The 12,223-nt window shown below is 36.5% G+C and overlaps 1 protein-coding gene across 2 annotated transcripts in view; it reads right to left on the reverse strand.

Moving 5' to 3' along the window:
* The window catches only part of Kdm7a (lysine demethylase 7A), a 68,830-nt gene that overhangs the window by 25,328 nt on the left and 31,279 nt on the right, over positions 1-12,223 (reverse strand). Inside the window, exons 4-9 of one of the 2 annotated variants that reach the window (XM_048340328.1) lie at positions 10,290-10,450; positions 8,291-8,432; positions 7,781-7,967; positions 5,764-5,926; positions 3,096-3,183; positions 1,368-1,474 (exon numbers count right to left, since the gene is read on the reverse strand). In XM_048340328.1, coding sequence (XP_048196285.1) covers positions 1,368-1,474; positions 3,096-3,183; positions 5,764-5,926; positions 7,781-7,967; positions 8,291-8,432; positions 10,290-10,450 — 848 coding nt within the window. The remainder of the gene's footprint in view (positions 1-1,367; positions 1,475-3,095; positions 3,184-5,763; positions 5,927-7,780; positions 7,968-8,290; positions 8,433-10,289; positions 10,451-12,223) is intronic. The other variant, XM_048340329.1, reaches the window with a different exon arrangement.

Raw genomic sequence — 12,223 nt, forward strand, 5'->3', positions numbered from 1 at the left:
GAATGTGTACATGGCAGTGATCTCTTGACACAGCCACATTTTTTTTCCAATGAAAGTGACAGGGAAGTTTATTAGGAAAGAAATATACTTTCTCAATAGACTGAAAGTAGGTCATCTTTGGAGAGAGAATGACAATGATTTTTTAACCCTGCACAAGTTTGGGATTTTGTTTTGTTTTGTTTTTGCCAGGCCTGGGGCTTGAATTCAGGGCTTAGGCCCTGTCCCTGAGATTCTTTTGCTCAAAGCTAACACTCTACCACTTGAGCCACAGCGCCACTTCTGGCCGTTATCTATATATGTGGTGCTGGGGAATTGAACACAGGGCTTCACGTATACAAGGCAAGCACTCTTGCCACTAGGCCATATTCCCAGCCCTTGCTATTTATTTATTTATTTTGGTAGGTTGTGAGACTTCAACTCAGGGCCTGGGCACTGTTCGTGAGCTCTTCACCTCAAGGCTAACACTCTACAACATGGGCCACAGTGCCACTTCTGGTTTTCTGGTGGTTAACTGGCAATAAGAGTCTCACAGACTTTCCTGCCCTGGCTGGCTTTGAACTGTGGTCCTCAGATCTCAGCCTCCTGAATAGGCATCACAGGCATGAGCCACCAATGCCTGGCTTACTTCTGGCTTTTTCTACTGTATATGTGGTACTGAGGAATCAAACTCAGGGCTTCATGCATGCTAGGCAAGCACTCTACCACTAAGCTACATTCCCAGCCCCACCCCTGCACAAGTGTTATTGGAAGCATAAGGAGGAGCACTGTCCTTCCCTAGGACCAGCCCAGGGGACAGAATCACTGTTCCAGAGGTAGAGGAGGTGTACTAAATTATGTCTGACCTCTAGGGCATGGTTTTACAGATCTGAGTAGGTAAGTTAAAGATCTATACAAGCTACATTCTTGACAGTGAGACACAAATGTTTGAGAATGTATGCAGGTCACTAGGTCACAAGATGAAACAAACATTTTCTAGTATTACCTACACTGTACGCTGTTCTGATGCACATCTTTCTATATACATGGCTTCTTTTCTTCAACTTGAGCCAAGCCTCGAACCCCAGGATTGGTTATTTCTTTTATTTGTCTGAGATCATAACTCAAACTCAGTACCTGATACTTTCACTTATTGGCTGGTACTCTACCAACTGAGCCATGCCACCAATCCCCCAGAAATGATTTCTAAAACTGTGTGAGGTGGCTATGAACTAGAGACTCTAACTACTAAACAACTGGTCATGTGCTTTTTAAAAAAAAAGGGTGGTGGCATCCACAACATAGTATAAAAATCTCTTTTTGTCAGGTCTGAAGAAATTTACAAACATTATGCATATGTTATGCAAGAGAACATGCAAATTATTGATTACCTTTCAGGGTTTCCAGCAAATTTTTGGCTACAAACCAACATATGGCTTCAAAGAAAGGGAATTTGAAAAGATCTGGTGTCTTTAGTCTTTTTTCCATCTCATAACACCTAAATGAAAAGAATTGAAGAAATATTTAATATACATATTAGCATTTCAAAAGTAAGTAAAGGTAACCAATTTGAAAATAAAAGTAAGCATGCCATAATCGTAAGATCAATCAGTTGCTATAAGTAACTTTATACTACATTCTTACATGGGTTCTGACTTTCCTAAATTTGTCGATGATACTTAAGAATTACCTTGGGCTTTGTAAAGGATCACTTTGGAATTTGTGCCCCAGTTTTAGTAAAAAGGATTTAATGAGGGCTCTATTAATAAATAAAACAATATGTTTTTAAACATCAGCTTCGTGTGTTTGACAACTCTGCCATGCTCACTAGACTTTTCTTTAGGATCTACTAAGCATTCAAGGTGAAGCCCACATTTGGTACTTAATATGAGTAGCATAAGGATAGGAGGCACAGTTTGCCATGAGGTTAGTCTTCTGTAAAATGCTTGCAAACTCCATGAAGCAGAACCAACTCTTCCCCAGTTACAGCTCAGTACTAAATGACAAAATCTGGGGATGGAGATGAGGCTCAGTTCGTAGAGTGCTAGCCAATAAGCAAAAGCAACAGGTACTAAGTTGAGTTCCAGTCTCAGACTTAAAAAACAAAACAAAACAAAAAAAAGAACACTGGGCAAAGGTATCTCACACCTGTAATCCTAGCTACTCAGGGAGATGAAATCTGAAAATCACAGTTCAAATCCAGCCCAGGCAGGAAAGTCTGTGAGACACCTCCAATATTAAAAAGCCAGAACTTACCTGCAATATCAAAAAGCCAAAAGTGGAGAGGTGGCTCAAGTTGTAGAGCACAAGCATTGAGCAAAAAGCTCAACGTCAGCACCCAGGCCCTGAGTTTAAGCCCCAGGACCAGCCTCCTCCCACCCCCCTATAAAAAAGACAAAATCCACACTTAAGTTAATATAAGGCCTACAATGGCTTAAAGACTCATACACTGAAAAAGCCACTACTTCCTGCAATAATGCCCCTAATGCAGACTATTCAGGAGTCCCATAGCACATAAAGCTAGAAGAGTCACTATGGTCAGGGAACCCTCATCTAGTTTATTAGTCGGAAATCATTTTTAATATAAGCAGTGTTGCCTTATAAGATGTACTCTCAGAGCTCAGTGACAGCTCCCAGGCCCTGAGTTCAAGTGCAATGACCAACCAAAAAAAAAAAAGTACTATTATTAAATTACTGGGGAAGGAACAGAGTTACACAAAGATCAATTCTCATACAAAGAGGAAACTAGCTGCTAATCCTGTACCTGAAACAAAACTAAAGCAAATATTTTGCAACAGTCTTGTCTTTAAGGGTCACTTTGTTTCAGCATTACAAATCATACCTGAGTATGACTGATTCCACTTAATTCCTTTGTTGCAAAAATAGCCCAAGGACCTTTGCAGAAAATTTAATAGCATACTAAGTTATTACTTTTGTTTCAGAATTGAAAGAATCCTCCTGACAAAATTTTCAAACAAAACTTTTGTTTAAAGTTTCTAGTCCTAATCATTTCTCAAGGTCTATCTTCACGGGATTTCAAGTAAGTTATTTTTTAATTGAAAAAAAAGGTCCTATTTAAGAAAGAAGCAAAACATCCTTTCAGTACTAATAACACAAACCTGAGCTGCATGCCAATGTTAAGATTGTGCAGAAAGTTTCCCCCAAAAGCCATACAGTCCTGAGAAGTGAGCACGGCATGAATCCACCCTGAAATGGTTACAAGTATATAAATTAGTGATCTTTCAATATTTAAACCAAACAGATGTGTTATTACCAATAAGCAACTTAAACATTAACACCAGCTGATATTCAGCATTAACTGAAGAAGTTAATGCTTATGACAATCAATTCATTCATATATTTATTAAGACCAGTAATATGCTAGGCTTTGTCTAAGTTTGAGAAATAAAATGAAGGCTTTTTGGTGATTGTCTTGTTTTTTAGCTTAAAACATGACCCAACTTTATAATTAAGGATTTTACTCTGAGACAACTCAAATCTGGTTTGAATTAGAAAAGCACATTTTCCATTAAAGAATGGGGTGTTGGCTGGGCATGCTGCTTCCTTAGTGTCACATTGAACTGAGTGCCCTGAAAGGAACAAACAGAAGACCAGGGACCTCAATTTGAGACTGGACTCTGCAAAAAGGAAAAGGCATATTACTCACATTTAATAGGTGAGTCATAGTCCTATAAATATAAATGTTGGTAATCAAAATGGTGGTTTTTTTTCCCATTAAGATGTTTTCAAATTAAAATCTAAGAGATAATGCTTAATTTCTTAAAGTAATGTTCACAGAAGTAACATAAAGACTATAGAAATATAAATTCTTCAGGGCATTCATGTAACAAAGCCTGTTTATTAATGATCTAGGCCTAGAAACTAAAATTCCATTACATATTGAAGCAAAGTATTTCTGCATTGTTTTGACACAAATTCTAGGAATGTAATGTCTCTGCAAATTGAAGGAAACTACAGCTTGTTTAGCAGTTTGTCAATTATCAACAACCTTGGAAAAAATTATGTTGTCTATAGCAGTGGTTCTCTAAGTATAGCTGGTCCCCAGACCAGGCACCTGCATTAGTCATGTTATCATGTTAAATAATGCAAATGCTCATGACCAAATAAAATGGGACACACCTATAATGTCAGCACTTGAGATTTAGAGGCAGGAGGTCCTCAAATTTGAGATGGGCCTGTGCTACATAAGCAAGACCCTGTTTCAAAAGAGTAGGAGAGGAGGAAGAGGGGAAACAAAGAGATAGGATCAGGTAAGAAGGGAAGGAGAGAGGGAGAGCAATGTTCTGGCTTATCCCAGATCTACTGAGTTAGATCCTGAGGACAAGTCTCAGAAATCTAAGGTTTAATAAGCCCTCCATATATGCCTGATGTACTCTGATGTCTGAGAACTGCTAACTTACACACCAACTCTATTAAATGGAATTTGAGTAGCCACTAGTGCATATGTACAGTAGTTTAAGTAGCTATTAAATATGTGCACACGCACACACACACACACACACACACACGTTTGTTTGTTTTTGACCAGTCCTGGGGCTTGAACTCAAGGCCTGAGCACTGTTTCTGGCTTCTTTTTGCTCAAGGCTCTACCTCTTGAGCTACAACGCCACTTCTGGCTTTTTCTATACATGTGGTGCTGAGGAACTGAACCCAAGGCTTCATGTATATGATATGAGGCAAGCACTCTACCACTAGGTCATATTCCCAGCCCAGGATATTGTTATTTATTAATTCCAATTCAAGATTTTAAAGAAGTACAACAAAATATTTATAAGAACAGGAACACTAAGAAGAGGATTTAAAAGAGGAGCATAGACACAATGAAAATACTTATCTAGACATAAATTCTGGTTGTTCTAGGCACTGATTATTTATTCAAGCACACATTTATTACTGGATAAACCAAAGGCAAGGTAAGAAAGCAAAGCCTGAAGTAATAGAGCCCAGTGAATTCCACAGCCATTGAGGCCACTCAAACAAGAAGAACCTAGTTCTCAAAACCTCTAGCCTGGGAAGTAGTACCCGGCATTCATTCATATTTCAAATCAACACACTGGGACCTATACTTGAGATATAGAGAAGTTGGCAGTTCCTCAAAATGTTAAACATAGTTAAATCAAACTACTTCACCACTTGGTATAAACCTTAGAGAAATGAAAACATACCTCCACATGAAAACTTGTAAACAAGTGTTCAAAGTAGTACTATACATAACATTCTGAGTAGAAAGAACCCAAATGTCCATCAACTGATGGACACACAAAACATGGCATACCCTACAATGAACAGGCCATAAAACAAAAACATACTTACGTGTGTGACACAAAAGTACATATATAGTGTTCAAAACAGGCAAATCCACAGAGACAGAAAGTATATTAGTAGAAGGAAGGCGTAAATGTGACTACTGAAAGGTGTAGGGTTTATTTTGTAGACAATGTAGATGTCCTAGAATATGACAGTGGTGATGGCTGTAAACTTCATTGATTTAAAAATTGCTAAACTATATAATTTAAAAGGATAAATATTATAGTATGTGGACTCTATTTCAATAAAAATTTAAGCAAAAGCAAATGACATAAAACAAGAAAAGCCCTTTAAGGAATAAATCAGTAAAATATCCAAGATCAGAAATTTCTTAGGTAAGTCCATAAAAGTTTCTTGCCAAACATGGAGCCAAACATAAAGCCGATGTTCTCCTTATGAACTGATTCCATGTGAATGAGCATCAACTAAAGGGAAGGGGAGATTGAACTAAAATCTTACCTGTAGGAACAAATAAGGTATGTCCCTGCTTCACCACACATTTGTAGCATTTATCAACTTTATCTCCAAAGAATACCTCACTCTGAGTCACAGATGAACTCCAAGATTCATAGAGTGCCAAATTTTCATTTGTTGGCTTTATCAAATAAAAAATCTTCTCACCCTAGAAGAAAGTAATCGTACTATTTTTGAAAAAGTAGAAGCCATTCTTAGGATGGCCTACATTGGTATGTTGTATTTTTTCCCAACACAAGGATATAAAACAAGTTAGATAATTATAAGAGATGTTAAAAGTTCAGAAAACTATTCACACACCTGATAAGCAGTTATAATTCCTTCAATCAGCATTTCCACAGAAACTAGGGCTTCCCCCACCCCCAACTGACATCAGGCTGAAGAAATCATTGCAAAAGAGGAAGATTAAAAAAAATCAACCACAAACATCCCATTGATGACTTCTCAGTTTTTAAAGAATAGAAATACATGTTAATAGGCTCTAAGTACCAGCATAGTCACTTTGCAAACTTTGTCCTAAGATCTATGATATAATGATGTTTAAAGACTTGTAAATAAACTTCCTTCAGAAACTCAGGAACACAGCATCAAATAAAAGCATAGGCATCTGGAAAAGGAAGACTTGGTGCCTAACCAAGCTCCAATAGAACTATCTGTAGTGATGGAAATTTTTTTCTATCTGTTCTACCTAGGGCAGAAATCACTAACTTCAGATGGAACACTTCCAATGCACCTAAAACAAATGAGGGACTAAATTTTTAATTATACTGAATTTTACTTCAATTTAGTCACATGTGAATATCAGATACTCTATTAAGCAATGCAGTTCTAGATAAAGCAAAGTCAATGTAAACTACAAAAGAGTATTTTACGGGCATCTGTGACTTATTCAACTACTTAGTTGTTTTAATCAACTTTAAGATCAAAAGCAATTATTATAAAAATTTTGCTCCTTCTTAGTTATTTGATTTGAGGATTAGTAGTAATTTATGAGACTAGGTAAGAGGGAAATGAAGACATAGTTAACTGAAAACCAAATTTTAAAAATGGAAGAAAAATAAAAACAAAAAATTTATATGGCAATGATAGAAGGGATGACATTGATCATGATACATTGTGCTCATAAATTGACATGTTTAAAATTCTTTTGTACAACTAAAGATATTTTTTAAAAGAACTTATTTGGGTTAACAAGGAGGATAAAGGAGATTTAATATGACCAAAATGTACTATTTGCAACTATGAAAATAAAATGAGACCTATTGAAACTGTTTGGGGAAGGGGGGGTAGGGACAAGGAGAATGAATTGTAGGGTGAGATTTATTGTAATACATTGTAAATATGTGTGGAACAATAGTAACAATGACCCTCTTCTCTGTGTAACTAAAGTAAATTAAAAACAAAAATACCTCTTGGCTCTTCTATTATTTGGGATTTAAAGAATAAAAGTAATGCTTAAAGGCAAAGTAATACCCACAATAAAAAAAAAAAAAAAAAAAAAACTTTCTCCTTGGCTGGGAATGTGGCTTAGTGGTAGAGTGCTTGTCTAGCATGGATGAAGCTCTGGAGTCGATTCCTCAGCACCACATAAACAGAAAAGACCAGAAACAGTGCTGTAATCCACAACTTTAAAATTTGGGTCATACAGATTAAGATTAGTATTTGGCTAGGCCTGGGGCATTTGGTAGAGAAATGTATGCTAATGAATATGGAATTTCTTTGTGTGGTAATAAAAATGTTCCAAAATAGATTGAAAAAAAAAAAAAAAGAAAGAAACAGTGCTGTGGCTCAAGTGGTAGACTGCCTTGAACAAAAAGAAGCTCAGGGACAGCACCCAGGCCCCTACAGTTCAAGTCCCAGGACTACCATTAAAAAAAAAAAAAAGAAAAAGAAAAAACTTTCTCCTTTATAATTGTTATTTATAGCATATGAATGATGAATGCACCACCAGCAAATATGATGTATATTTTTATCAGTAAGAGAACAAATACCCTAGTCTTACCCAGAGGACATGGTACCAGACTGAAGTCCCACCGAAGTCAATGTGGAAATCTGTATAGCTGTCTTGAACTCCCATTAAGCAGTATTTCTGAACAAATGGCTTGGGAAACACTGAATCATCTGGCCAATAATTTTCAACCCAGGAAAGTTTTCTGGCTATATCAGGGACCTCCACCAACTCAGACATCCTTTAAAAAAAACACATACACACACACACACACACACACACACACACACACACACACACACATTAAGATTTCTTAGAATTGCTTTTCCCAGATCAACCCAAACCAAGTAATTAACTACAGCTCAAAGTTAACAACAATGCTTAAAAAGTTGAAACACAATGTATTTCTAAATATTCTCTGAGCTTGCCCAAAGCACAACTTATAATACTGGCATCAGTGGACAACTATAAAAGTTACAATTATATTTCTTATTAAAATAAGTAGATCATGAAACATTTATCTAAAACTCATAATGCTATACCAAAATGTTCAGAACTACTCACTTGGTATCTGAGAATTCAAGGCTGATCACATTTAACACTTTTGGTCTGTCTGGATTTGTGAAGTATTTAACATAATTGTGAAGAGTCATTTTGCTGTCTGCCTGCCTTGCCACATCAATGACATCTATCACTTTGTCACCACCTGCAGAGAAATTATAGTCTTATTGGGCTTAAGAATTATCACAAGAGATTCCCTAAACAAAAATATTTTAAAGACCATACGTCTTTAGTATAATAGTAAAAACAAGTATAAAACTACACAGCCACAAAACAATGAGTTTAAAAATTTATATAGGAATAAAAAGTCTACTATCTGTTAGTGATTGTATGCAGCTACTGTAACAAAAATACATTATATTGGGATGTGAAAATTGTCAAGACATTTTCTAGATTTAAATTTCCTCATGTATAAAATAAGAGGATGGCTTTTCCCTTCAACTTTATATAGTGTATAAGATTCTAAGTATGTCATTTTGAAGAAAAGATCAGTCATCAAGTAATTAGTGAACAAATCAATCAGGACAAATAATTCCCTCTCTCTGGTAGTTCTTTCTAATATTCTCAAGACAAAATCAGTAGTTAATATATGTAAAACTCAGTTCACATTAGTGCCTGTCTGAAGGCCCACACTCTGGGTTGTCATTGATTTATATTTTCCTGCAAAACCATAATATGATGATTATGGATAGCTGCATTGCTACTACAGGAAACAATCTTATGATGGAGGACAGGGTGGAATTAAAAATATGCCAAACTGAAATAGAAAGCAAACATTTTTTTTTACCTAAATGTAACTTCATGTAAATATTGTAGAATATTTTATCTGTACGATGTAATATTATCCTGTTATGAGTATTTAAATGAAGTCTTTTGCTAACTAAAATGTTAGGTATCAAGCAGTTTGGAATTTTTTTCCTATTATTACACAGCCATTTATTTTACAGTGTTACCTATGCAAATGGGTTTAGTTAAGCTTTGGCCTCATCCCATATTCTATCACATATTCAAATTTAGCACAATATGAAGTCATGACATTTAACTGAATTTCCTCGGTGAAACAATTATCAAGGAGAACTGTCAACCAATAATTCAATATCTCTCCTCTTCTGAAGAGATAATGTACTATAATGGATACACAATTTTGAGGTAGTGTTGGGATCTATGTACAAATGGCATCTAAATACAGCCAGCTTTATCTTTAAAAATAATGAAAAATGTTAACAATACGGCACTCTGCTTTTCACCTTTTTTTTGTTGGTTGTGAGGCTCAGGGCATAGGTGCTGTCCCTGAGCTTTTTTGCTCAAGGCTAGTGCTCTACCACTTTGATTCACAGCACCACTTGCAATTTTCAGGTGGTTAACTGGAGGCAAGAGTCTCAGGCCTTTCCTGCTCAAGCTGGCTTTGAACCACAATACTCATATCTCATCCTCCTGAGTAGCTAGGATTACAGATGGGAGCCAATGAGGGCCCAGCTTCATTTTTCTTATGACTTCCAAATTTCAATATCAAAATGGTTTTGATACCACTAAATGACAATGTTCACTACATCATCAACATGAACATAGGTTGAATATAATCTCTTCTTTTTACTTCCCCTCTTCTAGGACCGGAGGTCAAGAAACAGGTTCCAGAGGACTAGTAGGTACAGTGAACTCTCAGAATTTTTGCTCATGCATTCCATAGTTGCCTAGAACCAGTCCAGTTTGCCCATGTCTTCTCAGGCATCAGGATTCCCCTCAGTAATGCTTTAAGCAGGTATCATACTTAATAACACCAAAGAAAGCAGAAAGATAAGGCTAATTAAATGAGAGGGTAAACTGTTTCATTGTTTTTCTGACCATTGAAGAGCCTACAAAAACTTTCAGCAGAAGTGATGATAAGTTTTACTTTTTCTGACCTAGGAAATAAAACTGTTGATATTTCTTCAGTTTTAATATTGTTAGGACATTTTTAGTTTTACCATGTTTTCCCAAGTCCTTAATGGAACCAAGTTCGTACCTACGTAATGTTCCACGTCCATCACAGAAAAAGCAGGTGGAGGGAGCCTGAGTCCAAGATCATCTAATTTAGGGACCATAATAGGAACATCAAATCCATGTTTCTCCAGGTATCTTTGTGTCAGCTGACTACCATGCATCTTTACAATGATTTCATCGGCACTGAGGAAAAAATAACAATAAAATGTCAATTTTGTCACTTTTTAAAAAACTTATTGTGTCTTTGTATGAAGATGACATGAGAAATCTCACTAAAGGCTGTTAAACAATAGGGGGTGAGGGGGGGTACTGGGAATATAGCCTAGTGGTAAGGTGCTCGCCTTGTATACAGGAAGCCCTAGGTTCAATTCCTCAGCACCACATATATAGAAAAGGCTGAAGTGGCGCTGTGGCAAGTGGCAGAGTGCTAGCCTTGAGCCAAAAGAAGCCAGGGACAGGGCTCAGGCCCTGAGTCCAAGGCCCAGGACTGGCAAAAAAAAAAGAAAAAAAAATACAGTATCTAAAAAAATAAAATAAAATTCTAAAACCCTTTGGCTATCCTAAAATAAAATTCACAGATAGTATGATCTGTTTAATTCAAGACACGTTACTGAAAAATATATAAAATGATCAAAATATAAATATTTCTGCTACACCTTTAAAGACTAAGAAAAGAGAATGTTGAGAATGAAGATTTTAAACACAACAAAAATCATGTGGAGGGGCTGGGAATGTGGCTTAGCAGTAGAGTGCTTGCCTAGCATGCATGAAGCCCTGGGCTCCATTCCTCAGCACCACATACACAAAAATCACCTGGAAACAATATTTTCCTAAGTTTTCTATTTCTCAGCAGTACTGAGGGAGCCAAAATAGACATTTATCCTTTTAAGATTCTATGTAAGGAACTAAAGAAGTGGAGAAAAATAGACAAGAATTTTAAAGGTTGAGGAAAAATAGCTGGGATTTTTCATTCCAAGATCTAAAAAAAAATCTGTAACAAGCCAAATGTGATACTGTGATTTATATTTAAATTGTGCTTTCCCTTTATAACACGCAAAGATATAATTTCATATAAAAGCCTATCAAGTATTATCACGTTAAAGAGATGTCAGACACTGAGTAGGAAATGATGTAAATTAGCATGATTAAATGCTTTCTAATGCTTTTGACTCTCTTTGAGCCACAGACAATTCAAATATATTCCATTATTTTTAGAAATCAAAAGCCTTAGTCCCTCTGCATCAGAGGCTAGGCAATAGTTCTGCATGCTTCTGGTAGAGTCAGGGTATGGGCAGTTAAATAAAGTGAGAGAAACAGAGTTGGAAAATAGGAGACCTGAGGAAATATAAAAGGCATGAGGATAGGTGGAGGTAGCAGCTGTCTATTAAAAGAAACCAAATACAGGGAACCATCACCACAGATTATTATTGTATTTCAAAGTTTTGGGTCTATGACCAAAATTAGGAGTAATATTTTTACATGGTGACCTAAATGCATATAAATACAGCAAATCTTTCATGAAATTATACTTCTTATTCTTATTACTTACAAGGTACTGTTTCTTCTTATTGTATTCATTAAGGGAAAAAAAGAGCATAGAATGTGGCTTATTGGTACAGTGCTTGCCTAGCATCCATGAAGCTCTGGGTTCCATTCCTCAGTACTGCATGAACAAAAAAGACCAGAAGTGGCGCTGTGGCTCAAGTGGTAGAGCACTGGAGCCTTGAGCAAAAAAGGCTCAGGGATAGTGCCCAGGCCCTGAGTTCAAGCCCCAGAACTGGCAAAAACAAACAAAAGAAAAGCCAATTGAGAACAATAATATGTTACAGCTTGAAGTTCAAAAGCACTGCTTTAAGTCAGGTACCAGTGGCTCACGCCTGTAATCCTACTTAGGAAAACCTGAGGGTTGTGTTCAATGCCAGCCCTAGCAGGAAAGTCTGTGAAACTTTTATCTCC

This window comes from Perognathus longimembris, chromosome 2 (genome assembly GCF_023159225.1).
Source record: "Perognathus longimembris pacificus isolate PPM17 chromosome 2, ASM2315922v1, whole genome shotgun sequence".
NCBI classification, from domain to species: domain Eukaryota; kingdom Metazoa; phylum Chordata; class Mammalia; order Rodentia; family Heteromyidae; genus Perognathus; species Perognathus longimembris.